Raw genomic sequence first — 21,733 nt, forward strand, 5'->3', positions numbered from 1 at the left:
CTTTTAAGGGGAAAAAAATGTTTATTCACTGTTCAAACTACTTTTAAAATGTCACCATTAATACTCTGAAAGGGGATACACAACCACTTGCTTTGTGTGTCGTTGCTTCGTACTTGAACGCAGGAACAGTAAAAGTACCACCAAGAAATATTTTAACCATCAATCTTTTCATTGATTTTCAAATGTATATAATGATAGCGAGCGTCAAAAGAAGCTTAACATTTATTAACTCAAAACTAAATTAATGTCTTACAGGCAACGAATCAGGAGTCTGGCTGAAAGAGCATTGTTCATCATTTGATGACAGATACTGATGTTTAGTCAGAGTCATTATAATGGATTGGATTTATATAGCGCTTTTCTAGGCACCCAAAGCGCTTTACAATACCACTATTCATTCACTCTCACATTCATACACTGGTGGAGGCAGCTACAGTTGTAGCCACAGCTGCCCTGGGGCAGACTGACAGAGGCGAGGATGCCATATCGCGCCATCGGCCCCTCTGGCCAACACCAGTAGGCAAGTAGGGTAAAGTGTCTTGCCCAAGGACACAACGACCAGGACAGAGAGCCCAGGGATCGAACCGGCGACCTTCCGGTTACAGATGCGATTCCCAACCCCCTGAGCCACGGTTGCCCCATTGTGAGGAATCAAACATCTGAGAAACAACCGCACATAGTTAAACACATGAACTCTTATCATGTGCAGAAACGTCGATTTATCTGCCCTAGTTCACAAAGCTTTACAGTAAAGGAAATGTCACTGTGGCACTACTGAGGTTTCTCACGTGACGTCAAGCGCACATTATTCAAAGTTGTTCGCCATATTGGATAGGTACTGTAAAAAACAAAGTGTAATCCCTGGATAGCTGAGAGTTTGTAATAAAGCCCTTTGATTCCATTGAAAGTACGATCAGAGCAATATGTTGGCAACCAAAGAAATCGCAAGGAGTTTTTTTGCCAACTGTTTGGGGAATGGATTTTTTTCTCTAGTGATGGGTGGTTTGCAGGGTGTCACTGACCGGTATGTAGATCTGCCTGACTTGAACTTTAGCAGTCACTTTGTAGCAGAAGATACTGTTTTTCCCCCTCACAACTGGTGGTTGCCAGATGGTTGCAGACCAGTCTCTAGGTCTATATGATTGGGGTCACAATAATGGTCATACATCTAAAATGGCAAACAAGTTAACATTGCGTGGTTAGTGGTCGTGTGTTTGTAAAACGTCAGTAGGCCATGACTGGGCACAAAATATAGTAGTTATAGACCTACTACAGCACATTCTTTGATTTGGGTGTACTTGTTGAGTCCCGGTCTCAGTCACACAAGGCTAGAGAGCAGTTATGACCTCTCATTCGCCATCACCAACTGACCAGTTAATTAGTCTGTGCTTTCCTGTCTTTGATAAGCGTTGCGTTTTACCAGCGTGGCGGTAAAGAAGAGGGTCAAGGTACTAATCTCAGGTTTACTTGTGTGAAATTATTTTTAACCTGAATTGTTTTATCAAGTCATAACTTAACTTATTTAGTTACATTAATAATATTAATACCCAGTAATAGAGTTTCCACAAAATTGTATTTCTCCTTCTACAAATTTAGCATCCTTAGTACATTCTTACTACAGCTGGGCACATACTGAGGCCACTTCCTTTTAAGTTTGTCATGCTTTTTTATCATCAACCTCTTCGTGCATAAATGTAGGTTAAATCTTTTGGGATTGACATTTTGGAGTTTTTTGTTGTTTTTTCTTAATGTGTGTGAATTTTAACTTGTCGTTTGTTGATAAATAAATCATGGTTTTACTTTAATTAATGTTCACGGGATTATAATACGAAGTAAGTACAATATACTTAAAATATCTTTTTGTAATCAGGATTACATAAACCTAAAAAGAGTCAGTCGTGCTGAGCTGGCTATCATCTTGGTAAGTCAAACAAAGTTCTGGCTATGAGGGCTTTCAGCTGGTACCAAATAACCAACTGCAAATATGAAAAATCCCTAAACAAATGTGAACCAACAAATATATAATCCAGGCTAAAAGGCACACATTTGCTAGAGCCAAACCAATCACTATCACTGTTCTACATAGAAACGTCTGTACTCTCTCACAATATAAGGCCCTTCTGTCCTTTATCTTGCTGCTGTAATCCAACAATGTTGTTGTGGGATCAATGATGTAACGTACCTACCTAATTGCTCCATCATTAAGGCCCAGGCAGATCTGACTGTATTTCTCGATGTTTATTCCAAGAAATGAATACATTGCTTAGATGTTTCATTACAGTTAAAAGACAGTTTTAGCTGGCTTGGCTGTGTGCACAAGAAACATTTCCAACTAGTAAATAGGCTTTGCTAATCCTACATAAAATGAATAAGTGGTCTAAAAGGAGTTATTCCTCTGTTTCAGGACTGTGTCACTGCTTTCAACAAATAACATTCATGGGGTATAGATGCTTTCTGGAAACTAAAGACAATCCTGCTATCTACACATCGAGAAAAGTAACGGCATTCTCCAAGTGAATCGAACCTTTTTTTTTCTCAGTCTTTTACCTCACTGAAACCTTCCAGAACTTAAATCGGGATTTAAATTGGCAGCTAGCAGGGGACAAGCACGTAACGTGTATCATGAAAGCTTTAAAGGAGGAGAAGAAAACCCGAAAGCCGGGTTAAGTAGCTGAATATACAAAAACGAGCTGATCAAATGTCCTAAATGTTGAGGTAGATAATGCAACGACTAGGGCTGTTCAATATAACGATATATATCGGATGACGATATAAAAACATCTATCGTTTCATTTTACGCTATCGTTTGTTTCGTGGTGTCGCAAAATAAACTGTTTACGGCAATATTTTTTCATCATTTTGATGGTCATTGTAGTGGCTATATTAATTTCTTAAAGTTCTCTCTTTCTCTTATATTTTATATAACCACACTATGAACGGACAAGTGTCTGTGTTTATGCGTTGTCATTAGCAACAACGACGGTAACACCATCGCGTGTCCGCTTGTTTATGTTCCACATAAACCTTTCACAATAAAGCTCAAGATCCTGTTGAGACTTTTCAAAATAAACTGAATCTCGTGAAAGAGCAGATTATTTACGGATGAGAAGCAAAAAAGAGCCGCCAGGTGCTAGAAAATAAACCTTAGACTCAAACGTTAGAACAGGCTTTTCCCCGCAGCACGCCGTGTAATAAATACAAAGAAAACGGCGGCCTTTACAACTTATGTCTAAAAATGTATAGTTTCATGCATCGGTTAAAACACTCAACTCCAGGTACATGACGCGCAGCTGGAAACACTTCACGCAAGTCGAGCTGCCAGAGATTCACAGAATTTACAGAAAATGTTACATTTTTGTGATTTATATCGATATCGGGACGATAGATTTCTTATATCGGGATATGAGAGTTTGGTCATATCGCACAGCCCTAGCAACGACCACGTGTTTTTTTAAGCCTTAAGGATACAAACAATGTGTTTTGAGCAATCTTTGTACCAGTGACTGAATAACACATTTTAAATAGTCAAGCCGCCTCCTCACCAGTCCTGCCAACCTGTTGTAACGGTAAATATGGATATTAGAGCCTGCTGTTCGCTGTGTGGATTTCTTATATAACCGACTCTGGATGTGTTTCCACTCTGCCTCCACCTCTCTCCCTCTTACACTTGCTAATTCTCTCCCCTTTGTCCATCTTCATCTCTCTCTCCTCTCCCCGTCTTTTTCCATCTCTCCCTCTCCCGTGTTGAACCGAACACTTCTGCATCTGTATCGCATCAAGCCCAGGGCACAAATCAAAGCACAGCACACAGACACACAACACCGGCCGTCCCACACGCTCGTGCACTCTCCTAAAGCCATGTCTGTCACCCCCCCCTCTCTATCCATCCGCACACATCTATAACTTGTCCTCATCTCCATTGCAGTGAACACCCACACAGATTTCTGCACTGGGAGCGAGATGCAGATAAAAAAGAACAAATATAGTGGGTTTGATTCCAGCAAAGCATCGTGCAGGAAATCCACAGGAATAGGAGCGAGGGGGGGAAAAAGAAGAAGTGTTACCTGTTAATCACCACTCTAAAAGCCAGAAATACGACTGGTTACATAATCTGAAGTGGCGCTGCTGCTATTTTAGAAGGAAAGGGTTTTGGTTAAGAAGTTACCAATTTTAGAAATTCTAGAAAATATTTGGATGTTAGGAAAGGGACAGGATGTGACGTGATCACTCCAAAGGAGGGGAAGTCACAGCAAGAAATTACAAAAGAATAGGGAACAGACAAATGAGAAAGAAGAGGAAGGTAGAGAGGAGACGAAGGTGAAAACCTAATGACGGGACTGGCCTTTTCTTTGCACGTTTATGAGTGTGTGTGTCTTTGTCTACTTTCATAACATAACATAACAGTTGGCGGCCTACTCAAAACGTAAGTGGTAGTGCTACATACACACAAACACACAATTCACAGAAGCCTTTCTGCTTCATTCTCTTCCTGTGTCTCCTTTATCCTCCACACAGTAAATGTGAGTACTGCAAAGAGGAGGAGGAAGAAGAGGAGGTGGAGGAGAATAGGATTGGGAAAATAAAAAGAGGAGAGTAAAGAAAGAGTGCAAAACCTTACGTAATTGAGCCTGGAGGTAGACAAGGACAAAAAAAGAAGGAAAGACAAAAAGAAAGTAAGAAAATCAGAGATCGCTCGCAGAACGCAGACACATTGAGTTACAAACAGAACTTTTGCAACAACATGTGACAAAAAGACAGCTGACAGCGCAAAACTTAAAAGCCACCACATCCAGCAGTTTTTGTTTCTCACAATTTAACATCAGATGATAATTTCCCTCAAGAGAACTGCTCCCTGTTCCAAAGATGCTGCTGCCTGACCATCCTGTGGTGAATTAGAAAACCAGAAATCCATTGTGCAGTGGAAACAGGCAAATCAAAGTAAATCTGTGGTGGTAAACGGTTTGTGGCTCTACTCACTAGCATAACATCTTAATAGTGCCAGGTTTTGAGTAAAGGGAGGCCAGACAAAGAAAGGTTGGGGGGAAAGAAACAAGTTAGTTAGCTAGCAAGCTTTTCTGTATCTGACTTTTTCCCATTGCCTCTCAAAGACAGGCACATCTGTCAAGGTTGTCACACCATAGTGCGTAGAAAAGATGGGCATGCCTTCCAGGTATAAAAAGCTATCATGAAAGTACTTGTAACTTAAATTTCTTTGAATAATATTGTCATGTTCATCCATTTTCTGCCGCTTATCCAGGTTTAGGTCGCAGGGACAGCAGTCTGAAAAAAAAGCTCAACCCTGCCACCTCCTCCGGCTAATCTGGGGCGACAACGAGGCGTTCACAAGACAGTCGAGAGACTATCCAGCGAGTCTTCGGTCTCCCAGTAGGAATACCTCACCTAAGAGGCACCTCAACTGAAACCTTTTGATGTGGAGATGCTTCGGTGCTTAGTGCATCAGGTGGCCATCAAAGGTGGAGGCCCTGGTGTTCTCACCCCCGGCTTCAAGAACTGGCTATAATTCTTGACCTCTGTAAAAAAATTTTCCGATGACTTCATGTGCTCAATTGGCCGTTTCAGATAAAATTGAATAAAATTAAGTTCACATAATTATTAGAGCCAGAAAGGAGGATTATCCAGGATATGTTAGGTGGCTAACAAGTCGTCAATCAAAAGTGCAGTGCCCTCAGTTTCACAGTCCAATCTACCAATCAACTATTGAACTGTTTTTTAGGGTTTTTATACTTTCATTTTGAAAAATATCTCCATTCAAATGAAAGCGAAAAAAAATTGCTGTCACATGCTGTCAAGAGCATGCCAAAGAAGCAAGTGGTGAAATAGCCCTAACCATGTAGATGTCACAATGCTGGAACACCGCAAACGCTAACAAAATGAAAGTGGATATATGAATTCTCTTGCATAGCTTCTCCTTTCTTTTTGTTTCACTTTTTTAAGCAAAAATGCCACATTTTTTAAGACACAACATGCTGAACAATCCTTAGCAACTAACGTTGATTTAGTCTTTTCAAGATCTCAAGTGAGCCATCAGCCTGCAGCTAGGCCGATAAACATGTAACCACTGTTTCAACAGCTTCCCAAGATAATCAACAATGCTCAACAAATAGCTGCCCTCTGTGGAGAGAAGTGAAGATGTCTTATTGAGATAAGGTTGCAGAAATGCCTGCATGCACAGTGTACTGCAGCTGAAATAAAATGCAAACAGTTCCTGCAGTCATCGTATACTCATATAGCACAGGGTCTAAATGTCAGCAATTTAGACTGAAAAAAGCTTTTAAGATGTTAATTGATGGTAATTATTTGCCTTGAAATAGATAAATTACTACATGAAGCACGTTAAAAATGTGTCTTTTTTCATTATCAGATGCAGTATTGATGACCTATACTGAACTGTTACCGTATCCTTAGTAGGGCTGAACGATATATCGCATTTGCGATAATATCGCGACATGATCAAGTGCAATTTTCTAACCGCAAAGGCTGCGATTATACTCTGGACATGTCCAAATTCATGGGCTGCATCCTCCTGAGGCCGCATTTGTAGACCGATTACGTCACAGCGACGCGCCGAAGGCTGTCCAAATTACTACCATATCCCAGAATTCATAGCGCGGCCCAGCCAAACTCCAGTTTCCAGCAATGGCGGCCGCTACTAAGTTTTAAAATTACTCATACTAATCTTTCTGGGTCACAAAATAAACTTTTAACATATTTTCAGGCGAGAAAGTAGTTGTGTAAACATCAAATATCTGCTCGGTTTATCAAGATATCCCATATTTGCAAAAGTGCTTCGACGTTTTCAGAGGCGTCTGCTACCCACCAGCTCGACAGCTAGCCGGGAGCTCGAGGGTTACTGAACGGCACAACTCCCGGCACATCATTTTCAGATCACCGCGGAGTTTCGCTGCTCGGGTTAAACGTAATATATAAGTCACTTAGACAACCTAAAAATGTTATTGTTGGGCTTTTTTCAGTGTTTTGTTTGTTCGTGAGTAAATCGGTTTGGCTGAGATTAAAGTTATTAGATTAGATAAAATAAAACTTTATTAATCCCCCGGGTGGGTTCCTCCTTGGTTTTCACACAGCTGACTAAACGTCAAACAGAAAACTTATTAAACAGAAGTATGAGACAGTCGAGAATTTACACCAGTGTCTGGTTATATTTTAGATAGCAAGGAGCAGACGGCCGAGTTTATTAAACTCCACCGAGACAGCGGTGACGCTAATCAGAACTAGACCGTCCAATTTCACGCCTTTAAATTTTAAAGGCGTGTTTGTGTGTGTGTTTATACAATTGCTATTATGTTTGCACTTTATGTGTAATGTTACTGACTGCAGAGATCAGTAAGATGTGTGTATTTTTTATTTATTAGTTTTATTTATTTAATATTATTTTTTAATTGAATGACTGTCTAGTAGTTCACAGATGTCGAAAAACTGAGTGTGGTAAAGCCACTGATTTTGTTTATGTATATTTCTGCAATCTGCACATTGTACTGACTTTCATTTTAATGTTTACACCAGGGTTCCTTGTCAGCACTTTATGCTCAGATGTTTGTAAGCTAAAAATAAACTATTGTGTATGTTCAAATATACTGTTGTGATTGAAGAAGTTAAATAAAAATGTCAGTCATCAATTCATGCATCACCTCATGTCATCATAACAGAGGTCTGTCTTCCAGGAAAGAACAGTTTAAAATTAATGTAATATAGTATTGGCCATACTATATGATGTATTGCTTGTCTTTGTTTAATAATACAGAAGACAAAGACCTTAAAAAATAATCGCATATCGCATCGCAATCGCAATATTGGGGCAAAAAATCGCAATTAGATTATTTTCCATAATCGTTCAGCCCTAATCCTTAGTGACGCATCGTTTATGTGGTTCTAATTTATGCTACTTACTGGCTGAAATATGTGAAGCTGCAGTATGTTCACTGAATTGTCTATCTGACACAAAAAGTTAATAGACTTCCACTTTATATTTACTAAATACAGAAGCAAAATTATGGAGAAATAAAGAGCAGAGTCAAACAGTATGACCCTGGCAGCTTGTATTGGCCCTAACCGTCGTAGTAATCAGTTCTAAATACAGTTCAGAGTTTCTTCAGAGTCTGTTTCTATTTTAGTCAGGTAGTTGGTTAGATAAATTAAACCTCACTAAATTTAGAAACCGTCATCTTTACTCTAAAGAGCTGTGTGAACAGAAATGCTGTCACAGCTCTGCTGAAACTTCACGTCCCAACAGCTGGCTTTTATCTGTTGCTGGTGGATATTAAGCACCGTAGAAACGAGGGAAACAAGCTATTTAGAGGTTGAAGATTTTGGTTTTGTTTGAAGGGTATTTGAGCATGTCATTATACTGATATGAATGTACCATTTACCAATAATGATAACAATATCAGACATGAGAACTAAAGGCTGAGAAACACAGGAAATGGAGAACAGGACATGAGATATAACAACCGCTCAAATTGTGGTTTATGAAGTACACCCATCTTTGCGCCCAGGCTACAACTTTAACACCGAAAGAAAAGAAAAAACCCGCACACATACAAAAGGGTTTGTCTTTTTTCAGAGAGCATTGGGTTTAGTTTCTGAAAAGCCTGCATAAACAAGCCAGTCCAAGACAAAAACTGAAGTCAATTCACAAACAGCAGAATTACCGCCTTGTCAACTAGTCAAGTTGCATTTCACCATCTGTGGAGACTTCAACCTTTGGATATAAAATGTCTTTGTTTCACATTATGTCATGATTAGCATATCACCAAAAACAATACTTGCGGTACCATTCAATATCAAAATTCCAAGAATTTGTTTGCTACTTTAAATGCCGATACACCAGTAATTCTTGAAATCAGGTGGGTAGCATACAGGTACAAGTATTTTAGGCTATCCTTACATACTTAAGAACTAGGAAGCCCTAAATATCTGGTATTGTGACAGGTCTAATTTTAATTTGTCAAGTTAGCTAATTTTATGTGTTTATTTTTTCCAGACGCTGCACTGATCTTGACCTGTGAACATGAAGTCAATAAAAGTTGATTCTGACTTCACGAACATGGGCCAGATTTCAGGTCACTATGTTCATGAACCTTTTAACCGCTGTACCCAACTAAAACAAACTTTTGCGTCATGTAGCTGCAACAGGCTGAGGGGACTTGGGTCCCCTTAGTTATCATTGGTCTTTCAAGTCACCATAAAGAGCACAAAGGAAACAACTTTGTTAGAAGAGAAACACACAACAAGGACTTCTAATTTTACTCTAACTAATGAACATAGAGGGACAATCTAATGAACATTTACCTAATTTATGTTCACTTTTTGAGCTCGTCTGCAGGTCTACTATAACATAAGTCATTGCCATGCAGAGTCATAAATATCAAGGTTTGACCTACATAAATGTATATATATTTGGCACCCACCAAGGAAGTTTTACCCGGAGCCACAGGAAATGTATTTTTTTTTACTTGTTTTGTTAACTGTGCTATTATTATTTCACACATAACACTGTTAAACGATCAGAAATAGTATGAAAATGCACAGCTAACTAGGCAAAGTTAACCGCCAAAGGCCTGTGTGGAGCCTTGAATATGTAGGTTTAGCTTGAAAATCTCATGAGTTAACTACCAGCATATCCCCTGCTGATCGTACAGTGCATCTAAAGCTGGTCTTTAAACCCAAACATATTTAATTAACACCACAGTCTCCACAGTGAAATGGAAATGACCCGCCCTTTGTTTCTGAGAGCTACCACAACATCTGTATGATTATTTAGCGAATCACCGCCGAGGAACTGAATTAACCTAATGGTGTCAGGAAGTCATGTCACAGTTGATGAGAATTAGCACCTCCTTAACAAGTGTGCCGACAGACCGCAGCTCTAACAAGGCAGGTAATAGGCAGGGGACAAACTGAAGCAAGTCAAATGAAGCAGACAAGGAAGCACTGATGTAGTGATGGCGTTCAGCTATAACACACGCAAAAGCCATAAAAAATAGAGGAAGAAAGAGACATTTTGGCAAATAACAAACTCAGCCAAAATCACCCAACACACGCCTGCATGCACTCAGAGAAATGAAGGGACACACAAGCTCATTAATCCTCTCAACCTATTGTTGTCACTGAAGCATAATCCTGAAGTCGATGACTAGCTTAATCTACAGCAAGTCATGTGACTCTAGTTACACAAACTCTAATCATCTCACACTTGCACACAAACAACCAGCAACCGAACCAGCAGCAATTTTTGTTTCATCCAATGAGAAACGATCTACACATCTTTAAAGCCACATTTTGGGCACATTTTAGCTGTTACTTTCAATATCACAGCAATTAAATGTGACGTTTTAGGATTCTGTCATACCAGGCTGGAGAGACTGGTCAGCAACCTGCTGGCAAGCACATATCATTGGAGGAAAAATGTGCACTGCCCCCATCGGTTGGCAAGTGCTTGCTGGCTGGCACTGAATTGAATCGGTCAAAAAGACATTGCTGCAGCAAAGATGTCCTTATGATTGGTGTGGTCTCCTGTACTTTACATGGAAAACGCCGAGTTAACCTCGCACACTCCACATTTACTCTTCAAGAGTAAATGAAGTTGCTGAGTGTTTACGCGCAACCCTGCGCTTTCCATTGGTGACGTTGGCAATTTTCACCTAGCCAGCAGCCTGTAACCACTCACCACCTGGTCAGGGAATACATATTTTTCCCTAGTAACCTTTGGTTGTGTCTTTCAGGAAATAAATGAAAAATGTTTTTCATAAGTTTATTTATGTAATAAACTGCAAATTTTTCTCACTATATGTCTATATAAACATATATATGTCTGTATGTACCCTCGTTCCTCCTTAGCTAGCATATACCAATCACGTATACGGCAGTTTTTAACATCTATGTTTTTTTCCCTAAATTTATTACAGATATCAATTGTTTAAATTTGTCTGTATGCATTTGTTTCATGTGCCACATTCCGTGCGCGGCATCCAAATACGTAACGTAACGTTCACAAAAAACTTTTGTTTGACTTACCACTGAAAATGAAAATTTTTAAAATGTGCTGCAGGTTTTTGCTAGTATAGAATATGTATGCAGATAGGTTTATGACTTAAGAATGGATGCTCTGGTGAGAAGTAATTCAAGTATTTTGGAATAATTCTTAGTTCGTTTTCTCTAAAAAAAAAAAAAAATATGTATACGTAAATGACACAAGTAATTTAATTTTCTTTTTTTCATTGCTTTTAAGCTTTTGTCTTGTGTTTTATAGGTTATATACCCTTCGGTATGATTTAACCGTACCTTGTACTTTCAATTGTTTAATTTTTTTTTTAATCCAATCATCTAAACTGGATGATGCATGTGAAAAAACAGGAAAATATTTTGCAGATTAACAGACTTTTTTGCTTTTATTTCAGTATATTTTCATTTGAGTTTTTATTAATTTTAATGTTAGTTTTAATCTTTTTAATTATTATTGTATGGAGGGCATATGTCAGAGACAGGACTATTCCTCTATTATACCTCTTTATTTTTTAGTTCAGTTCTTTTCCAAATAAGTTTTAATTTTTTTTTCAAAACACTACTTATTATTTTTATTTTGGTTATCTACGTTCTAGTCTTGCTGATAACGCTAAACAAAACACACACACACACACACACATATGTTAGTGTATATAAGTGTCGAGTGAGATCAGCCAATCAATACTAGACTGTTATCCAATCCTATTGTCTGCAACAGAAACAAATGAGGCATTATGGGATGCCATTCCCATGACGACAGGGATAGCAGGTATCCTGTGTCTTCTATTGATCTGAGTGTGTTTTACAGCTGCGGGTCAATACAGGTAATGGATAATGATTTACACACACACACACGCACGCACACACTCATACAGAATAATAATTTGCACATTAATCACTCTGTTGATAATGATGCATTTCTCTTTATTGCTATTAGCTCATCAATAACTAACGACACACACTTCTGTGTATGTGTTTAAATGCCAGTAACAGGATACTATCAAGCCATCAATATCTTACTGTAAGAGTGAGTCCAGAGGCCAATAACATCTACCAGAAGTCCAGTAAGAAAGGGAGCTCTTACTGCTGTCATTGATTTGAACACTGCTCATGAGCACAGTGGCGGTAAGAGAGGAAAATGACGCAGGCAGGAAACAGACCAGGCGTTAGAAGGAAGTTAGCTGACCTCAGAGGAGAGGTCGGATGAGAGGTCTGATTTAACGGTTGATAAAGTTGCGACAGAGACAGTCACACAGAGAAAAGGCTGCTAAAGATGCAAGGTAGCGGTTAACGTCCCTTCACATACATTTGATTATCATATGCGAGGCCTCCGAGAAAGGCAAGGGTCCTTCAGACCCACATGCACATGCCCACATTTCAGTGATAAGTCTAAACTTTGTGCAGGTTCTTCAATAAGTAAGCAGCTCAAATGTTTAATCAGGGTTATCAACATGGCCCTGATCGGAAATTCCATGATTTTTCCATGAATGTTCTCTAACTGAAGAGCGCCTGCCTGAATCCAAAAATATTACCGCACTCTGGTTCGCTAATGATGCTTTTTACCTCAGAGGAGTCAGGTCGAGAATGGATAAAGTTCAGAAAAGCTCTTAAAAGCACTGCAACGTGTCGAGAAAGGTTAAAAAAAAAGCAGCTGAATCCATCATCTATGATACAGATTCACTAATATTACCTCATTTCTTTCTGTGTCAAAAACAAGCTCTTCTACCTGCTATAATCCCACCTACACACACATACACCATTTCCTCCTACCTTGGCCCTTATCTGTCCCGAGGTCGAAACTTTGCGGATCAGCTTGTGTGACGTCTCTTCTTGTTCTCCATCGCTGTCTGATGACTCTTCACCTGCTTCACCGGGCTGCAAGAAGAGGAGATAAAATCACCGAAAATGAATGTGAGATCAGGAGCCGTAAAATGTCCTCATTTCAAACTGTAGTGGAAGCGTTCAGCCACTGATTCAGCAGTTTGGCTGCTGGGCTTTTTACTCAGAGCAACATTTTATGGTAAACTTACGTAAAATCCCACCGTCACCTACACAGAAAAAGTAAAAATGGACCGATAGTACAAATTTTTGGTATCGACCAAGTAATCACCTAATCATAGAAACTCAGGTAGCTCTTACAGCTCTTTAAAAAAAATAAAGCAATATTAATTTTATAGGAGTTAAAAAAACTTAAAAAAAAATGCTGCTCCAATGATTCAGGTTTTTTTTTAGCATGAATATTTTCAAAATAAAAGACACTAACTGTAAAAGATGTACCTAGACTACATAAGTGCACTTTAGGCACTCGCTGATCTGAATATTTGCATATACAACAGAAAATGTCAGCATAGGCACGAGATTTTTTTGGGTACCGGAAGGTTTCTGGTTTGTAGCCTGAGTGCTACTGACCAATCACATTTGAGCAGGATGTAGCTGCAGGCGAGTAAGCTGCCTGTGGTGAACAAAAGAGGTTCTGCATTCACTGAAACGCAACGTAAAAAAAACAAACAAAGATGACTGAGCTTTACGTGTACGCACCATCGTGGAGCGAGTAGTTTTAACTTCTTAAACAAAGCCACCACCCCAAAAAAACAAGAACGTCACCTCCTCCTCCCCAGTGGGAAATCTGAGCCTGCTGCAAAGCTTTTCCGCGAGTCAAGAAGTCAGGGATGTCAAATTCAGTACATGTCGCTGATACTCTATAAATGTGTGGGAAAAATGATAAAGTGAGGTCGTCGGGGCGGATGGATGTAGTCGTTTTCTTTCAGCTGCTCCGTTTAGGGTCTTCTCTGTCACACTAACCCTCCGTGTGTTCTCCTTCACTACATCCTCTGAGATCTTCCTCTTCTCCTCCTGCCTGAAAGCTCCATCTTCAGCACCCTTTGTCCACTATATTCTCTATCCTGCACATGTCCCTCTGATGTATTCATTTCTAATCCTGTCTTTGGTCATCAAAAACACAGTTTAACGGCTACATTTTCTTACTTTGTGTTCCCATTCACACATTTCCCGAATCTTTCTCAGAGTTTATCCACACTGATCCCTGCAGAGTGGACATCTCCCCGTGGCTGCTTCCTTCCAGGGTAACTTTGTCACATATAGTGAAGGTTTATACTCGCTGCTCAAAGGGGCTGTTAATAATTCCTGTATTTAAAGGCTGCTCCATGCAGATGAGGTATCTCGTTTAAAAGCACGTGTCTTCTTTCACCTGCAGGTCGAGATTAGTCAAGGCTTTTGTTATCTCGACACGACCCGAGGTAAAAGACTCTCGCTAAGGGATTGTATTACTTATAAATTAGGGCGTGTAAGTTGACTAGTCCCATTGTTAAAAGTGTAGAGTTGTTGTTTTTTTGTATTTTTACCCCTTCTGAAAGGGAAAGGAAAAGAAAGTGGAAGCAAAACCTGTTGAGGAGCCCCACCTATACTTTCACAATCTCTCTCTCTTTCTCTTTTTTTTTCCAATTTTAGCTTTAAGTGTGAAGAAGAAGTGGACTGTACTCACAATATGAGTCCTTTCAGAGTCTTGCGGTGATCCCAGCGACTCCCCAGCCCCCGCCACGTACAGGACGTTGGGGTTCAGTTTGGACGCCATCACGAATTTACAGAGAAAGGAGAGGAGAAGGAGTAGGAGGGCGAGGATAACAAAGAAGAAACAGAGACACGGGTGTGAAAGGGGTGAGAGAGATGGGTGAAAAGTTGCAGAAGATGTGGAGGGGTGGGGGGATGAGAGAGGAGAGGAGGAAGGGAAGAAGGGTGGAGTTTGGCAGGTGAAAGCCGGGCTGAGAAGAGAGATGATGAGGAACGGGACAGCAGCGGCAGCAGCAGGATCTGGGACGCCACGCTCCTGCCGAACTCTATCCAGGGCCAACTCTGGAAAAGACGGAGAGATGAATTATTGATCAACAGAGAAAAGCTCGGGTTTTTTTGGCAGGGGGAGGTTGTCTCTCTCTTTTTTGCTGGAAGTTCCCAACATGTATAAACAAAGTGTGGCTTTCACAGCTGATTAATTTGCCTTCCTCCTTCCATGGCAGGCTTTCAGCTGACAGTGCTACAGACACAATGCACACGGCGCTTCTGTTTCTCGGTTCCTCTTTGGGTCTTCCTGTCTCCGAGCGTTAAACACTTTGAGGTTTACGGTGTTTTGGGGGTTTTTTAGGGCCCTTTTAGGCAAGTCACACAAACTCAAACAATTATAATAATACATACAGCGATGATTGGGAGGTGGAGACAGAAACATGCTTCATCACCAGCCTCTGCGTATCTCACACACAACGTGTTTTGGCATGCAGCAGTGCCGGGAACACACACCCTTACAGTCAACATATATATGTGTGTGTGTGTGTGTGTGTGTGTGTGTGTGTGTGCGTTTCCTTGATTACGACTTGGACAGATTATTCAAAAACCTGTCTGCGCATCTTTCACCTCTCTGCCGCCCCCGGTGACACCAAAAAACTTGCACACATAAGCGCTCAAAAACACACTTCAGCACAAACGCTGAAGAATGTGTGTGTGTGTTTGTGTGTGCGTGTGCGGGCTTTTCCTTTTGAAAAAGCCGATCAAACTGCGCTGCTGTGGCTCACATGTTTCAGAGAGCCGTACACGCAGACGGATGCACGCACAGCGGGCTTGCTGGAGCCGAGCGCAGACCATCCATCAGCCGTGTCTGTCCTCGCTGTTTACCGCGGGAGCTGTCGGCGGACACGCGACACAAAAACAGTCCGGTCCGTGTACAAGGACCGCGTGCATATCTATCAGCTGGGCTCAGCCTCAGCTCAAAACGTCCATCAGCGACCTGCGGCCAGCACCACCTCCTTTGCTTTGCACACACACAAAAACAAACACACACACACACACATATATATATCTAACCCCCCTCCTGCGCCCTCCTGTTTTTATAAAATGTTTTTATTATTCACCTTCGCTGCTTGATTTCTCCTCCAGCGGAGCTTGATCAGGTGCGCTGTTTCTGCCCCGCTCCGGTTACCCTGTCTGGGTGGCTCGCCAGCCGGCGTCGGGGTGCTGCTGCGCGGGCGGCCGGCGGTCAGCAGCGGCAGGAGGAGCAGCAGGAGGAGGAGGTGGTGGTGGAGGAGGAGCAGCGGCGGCGTGCGGGTCTCTCCGGTGGTGCTCGCCTTGCAGAGAGAGCGGTCATACGCATAGCGTCGGAGCGGATCTGAATCAGGTAGCAAGAGGAGGAAGGGGAGGGAGGGAGCAGGGGGTGAGAGAGAGCGAGCGAGCGAGAGATTTAAAAGCGGCCGTGTTGAGACGCTTCAAATCGCCGTATCGGGGTTAAACTGAGAGCAAATAACGTGCACAAACACACACACGCATGCGCCTGCAAGCAGGAAAAACAGACCTGCTGAACATAAGCAGAGCTACGTTAATTAACACAGTGGACCTTTGAATGAGGGGGAAGACATCGTTTAATCAAAATCGTCCTGAGGTAAAGAAAAAACAAACACGCAATGAGCTTTTACTGATTGTGCATTAGCGCTTAACAATAAGTGTGTAATTACAGCGCTGCCAAGCGTTGATTTGAAAGGCAAAAGTCGATTAAAATGCCAACAATCCTTTGTTGTTGTTACGTGCACACGGTATACCGTTTCTCAGCCTGGGCTGACTTGGGCGCATGATGGACGTGGTTGGTTTATGGACACCTGTGTGCAGCTGGAAAGCATGCTCAATCATCCAGGTAAGGAAATCTTAGAAAGTTCATTCTCTTCATTCATTTCTTCATTTTCAGTGGAAGAAACGTTTTGTCACTCATCTAAGTGACTTCTTCAAACAGTAGACGTCACATGGTGACCTTCAGTCACTTGGTTACTGAAGAAGTCCTCTTAAGAAGTTCAAGTGACTTCTTCACAACGCAAAGCAGAACCACCTTAACTGCATCTTTGACACATGTAGGAGCAGTGTTTCTAACTGTGCAATTTCTCCAGATGTGTCAGCTCCTCACCCGCTTTCAGAGGCTTAGAAAATTCGTCCAGTTGTATTCAGAACTCTTAAGGTCATTACCGAGATTTCATGACCTGAGGTGAGGGTCGGGACATAAAGCTACACCAGGAAAGTTCAGTACAGCATCTGCAATACTGCTGACGGTGCACCAATCCGTCAGTCATATTCTCACTCCACCTTTCCATCACTTGTGAGTGAGACCTCAAGATACATGAAGTCCCTTGCTTGAGGCATGCTATTTCTACCTATTTCTACGTACAAAGTAGGAGCATTCCACCATGCTGAATCTCATCCTAGCTATTTCACACTCAGCTGCAAAGTGCTCCAGTGCACACTCTGAAGATGCCAACAGCAACACATCATTTACAAAAAGCAGAAATGCTCCTTATCCTGGCCATGCCTTGAGATCCTGTCCATGAAAATCAAGGACAGGATTGGGACACCATGCTCCTACAGTATAGCCGTCAGGTGCCCCAGGGACCTTTGTAAGGCCGTAAGTCTTCTCCAAATCTACAAAACATATATAGTCTGGATAGTCAAACTCCTGTGATTCCACCAGCGGTCCTACAAGGGTGAAGATCTGGTTAACTGTTCCATGGCCAGGAAGGAATCCCTTTTGCTCCTCCTGAATCAAAGGTTCAACAGTCTTCCAGGGTCTCTTTTCCAGCACCTAAAATAAACTTTCCTTCGAAGGTTGTAATTGGAGCACACCCTGCAGTCCCCCTTTGTTAAAAGGGGAACCACCATACTGGTTTGCCTCTTTACAGGCACAGTCCCAGACCTGCATGCAACATAAAAGAGATATGTCAACCAAGACAGCTCCAGAATGTCCAGAGTCCTTAAGATTTAAGGGAAAATCTCACCTAAACCACCAGGGAGCTTTCCAATAACCCAGCAACATCTACAAGTAATAATGTAACTGGTGACACTTCCACCAAGTCCTAAGGCTCTGCCTCCTTTACAGTGGAAATTTTGGCTGGATAGGAGTTCCTCAAAGGCCAGAAGTTCTCCTACCCAACCAATTACTGAATTGCTGCTCACCAAAACTTCTTTGAGGCCTGCCAAAAGTCCTCCTCCACAGCCTTCCCGAACGCTTCTGTAGCTGCCCTTTTGGCCTTCCAATACCTGTCTGCTGCTTTAGTAGACCCCCGGCCCAACCGGTCCCATACATGAAAGGAGGCTTATGGAATTACACGAAAGCCCGGGTCATATTTAGGACCACTGTCTAAATGGTGTACAAGTTTACAGATATAGATTTAGTCTTCCTCCTTTTTACCCTACAGGTAGCATTTACCAATTCACTCACATGCATACAGAGCCTTTGTTTTTTTTTGCACTTTTAAGTGTCACACACATTCTTACAGATGCATTTTGCAATGGAGTTTGAGCTTTACTATCCAACCCAACGGCAATCGAAATGTAGACCGAGGGATGTGAGGACTGCACCACCTGCTCTAGCTCTGCCTGACCTACAGCCACTGAGTGCCTCCTATGTGTATACATTTAATTGCCTTTGTTGGCTGACAGGCTGGGGTATCAAGCATTTTTGGACAGAATGGAGCACTTGCCAATGCCTGAGAAATCAAAGTCAAACAGAGTCATCCGTGGATTGAATAAATACACCTTCCACAATTGGAGTTAGAGGCTTTAAATGTTGCTCGCAGACAGCAAACAATCTCACCTCGTGTTCCATTTATCAGCCGCTCTGGAGCTTTCAGTCCTTTTACATGATCTCCAGCTTTCATTTGTTTGTGGAAACCTGTGCACGGCTTGAAAAATGAACGCTCTCTCTGTATACATATACATATATATTTTAATTTTAAATCCAGAACAAGCCATGACAAATCCCGAGGGCTCATAAAGCATAAGAAAAAAACCAGTGATTATTCTTTTCTTGCTTTCCTATACTGCTTTGCCTTTCACGCTTCTTCAAGTGAAACCAACCGAGAAAGGGGATAAAACACAGTTGAACTCCTCACAACTCATGCTGCACTAAATCTATAACCATGAGCCAAAAAATAATAACAATAATAATAATCCTTTAGACGAATAATGACGCAATTGAGAGCCGGTCCAGTCAAATCTTTTGCTTTTAATGTGTTTGCTTTTCACAGGAAGGGGGGTGCAAACGGACTGGTTTAAAAATGTAGTGGCACAGCATTCCTCTCGCACACAATAACGCATCTATTTCGCTCAAAGTGCTGCCCAGACATGCTCTCAAAAACTCGCCTCGCACTTAAGCGTCTGCGCTTCGGCTCTCTCAGATCTCGATCTGCTGACTGATTTGCGCTCAAATTTCAGCTCAGTCAATAAGGAGAGCCCACACCTAATGGAGAGCTGGAGCTCCATTTGAGAGATAGTGAGACAGAGAGATCTGCATTAATAAGGTAGAGAGTCAGAGCGAGTGACACGTGCACACTAACACAGATACAAGGAGAGTGACAGGCAGACGTACACACACACACACTGGCAGCACTCAGTGCAATAGTAATTTGTTTACAGTTGATTAAATATTCATGCTGAATTAGCGGTGAGCCTGCCAACAGTCACTTCATTTACGCCCCGTGTGTGTGTGTGTGTGTGTGTGTGTGTGTGTGTGTGTGTGTGTGTGCCCTCCTCAGCCTCAGCCTTCCTCCACCTGTAAATGTGTGTTTTTTTCTTGTTGTTGTTGTTTGTTGGCTTGAGAAAAAAAAGACAAGACACAAGCACAGGCATGCGCTCACACCTGATGAACTCCCCTGACGATCAGGTGATGTCCTTATTGTATTAGACTCTTTCCTCCGGTTGCCCTTGACAACAGTGAGAAAGAAGGAAGGGCGAAAGGATGGAGATGAGGGAGGGAGGAAGACGACCGAGGGCGAAAGAAATAAAACACATGTCAGCTGAGAGTATGGGACTTGTTTTTATAGTATTTCCATGAGGAATTGTTCTGGAGCTGGGGTTAGAGATGAACACTTCACTGTGGGACATATGCGGTGAGTATTTTATCGATCGATTAGTAGCATTGAGCCTGTAGGAAGCCTGAGACAGATGTGTTTTATCTGTTCCTCTGGCATGGCCAAAAAAATCAAGGTAACGGAGCCCTGCAGATATGGCATGAGCTGCCTGAGGTAATCAGATCAGCAGAGTCAGTGACCTCTTTTAAATCTCTCCTTAACAGATACTTTAATTGGAGAGCCTTTCCAGATTCATTTCTCTTTTAATTGATCTGTTTAAATGCTATCAGTAACAGTAGGAGGGAGGACCTTCATAGTGTGCAGTAAAAACCCAAGAATATTGCAGAAAGAACCCCAATGATCACAAAGTCCCCAGAAAGCAAGCACTTGGCAACTGTGGGGAAGAAGAAAACCATTTAAACATGGATCAGAAAATTGGGAAGCACATCTATTCTGTTTCAAAGAATAAAAGCTGTTTTCTTTTTCTCTTCTTTTGTCCAGAAAATTGTTTCAAATTCAGATATATCCAGTTCCCAGTGTGTTGAAGATTTGGCCACTAATTTACATTTCTACAGTTTATGGCTCTGTTCTAAGACCACCATCCCAAGGCTGTGATGTACAAAAATGGAAAGGTGAACAGCGGGAATACACTGCGCCTGGTGGCTTCCCAATTTAGCTGTGATGCAGCCACTAGAGCTGACTGCACCCACCCAAGACAATTCCCGCAATTCCGGTGTTGCAGAAGCATCCGATCACTTAAAGTAGCACTGCGTTCTATTATATCTACTAGAGCCATGTTAAACTGAACAGAGCAGATAAGAAGGGCAGACAGTCTGGCACAAGAACGGCATAGGGAACTATGAATTTTCAAAATAAAAGTGCTCAGCCAGACTAAACATTTAGCTTCTGAGATGATCCCTGAGTGATATGAAGGCATGGGAAGCTTTATGGAACAAGACTGCATCAACGATGCGGCGTCAAAGACATGCATTAATTGTATTCCCATGCTAAGGCAGCAGATCTGCAGTAATAACCCTGTACAGAACAGAGAAGACACCAATACCAATAGACCTAACAAACATGGAACTAGTTTGAAGGTGGGTTGCAAAGGTGCTTGCAAGAGAGAGACCTATGCACAGGCTAAAGCTGTTTAAGTTGCCCTATATATGCTGCTGTGATCACTTCGAGACCACCTTTGAAATGAGGACATCCAACAGAGATACGATAACCAAACGAGGAGCAAGTTTGACAGGAGTTCCTCTGGCGTAAATGATCAAACCAATGGAGAATCCCACAAACGGCACCGAAGAAAACATGGCTAAAACAGGTTGAAGATGACATCAGAGATCGCAGAATAAATCTCGACGAGGCCAGGACAATCGCCAACGATCGCCATCCATGGAATTGAGTTGTAAAGGAAATGCGACAACCACTGGCACCCACAGCAGCGTATAGGCTTAGGAGCCAATCCAGGCCTAATGCCAGCTACGGATCAAAGAAAAGAAGAAGACACCTGAAGCCACACAGCTATCAAGCTGGTTACCCCCATCAACCAATACTTTTAAACAGTAGGAGTGATCTTAATTATCATAACGTCATACACTGCACACACAAATATGACACACGATTCTTGTTTATGTATTTGACTTATATACTTAAATATCTTATATACAGTATGCAGTATGTGCTGATTGGACCAGACCATGTGCAGCTCTCTAAGGGGGTATTAACTAATTTATCTCCAATGTTATATATTTTCTTTGACTTATGTATTGCCTATTTGCTTAGTGCTGTGTTGAGTATTA

The 21,733-nt window shown here is 41.7% G+C and overlaps 1 protein-coding gene across 2 annotated transcripts in view; it reads right to left on the reverse strand.

Annotated features, from left to right (window-relative positions):
- The window catches only part of LOC309697582 (diacylglycerol kinase delta), a 94,045-nt gene extending 77,964 nt beyond the window's left edge, over positions 1-16,081 (reverse strand). Inside the window, exons 1-3 of one of the 2 annotated variants that reach the window (XM_082519602.1) lie at positions 15,957-16,081; positions 14,543-14,910; positions 12,811-12,915 (exon numbers count right to left, since the gene is read on the reverse strand). In XM_082519602.1, the coding sequence (XP_082375728.1) occupies positions 12,811-12,915; positions 14,543-14,632 (195 nt within the window). In that variant the 5' untranslated portion in view covers positions 14,633-14,910; positions 15,957-16,081. The remainder of the gene's footprint in view (positions 1-12,810; positions 12,916-14,542; positions 14,911-15,956) is intronic. The other variant, XM_082519603.1, reaches the window with a different exon arrangement.
- Between the last annotated feature and the right edge of the window lie 5,652 nt (positions 16,082-21,733).

Source organism: Aulonocara stuartgranti (genome assembly GCF_965226115.1).
Source record: "Aulonocara stuartgranti genome assembly, chromosome: 3".
Classification (NCBI taxonomy): domain Eukaryota; kingdom Metazoa; phylum Chordata; class Actinopteri; order Cichliformes; family Cichlidae; genus Aulonocara; species Aulonocara stuartgranti.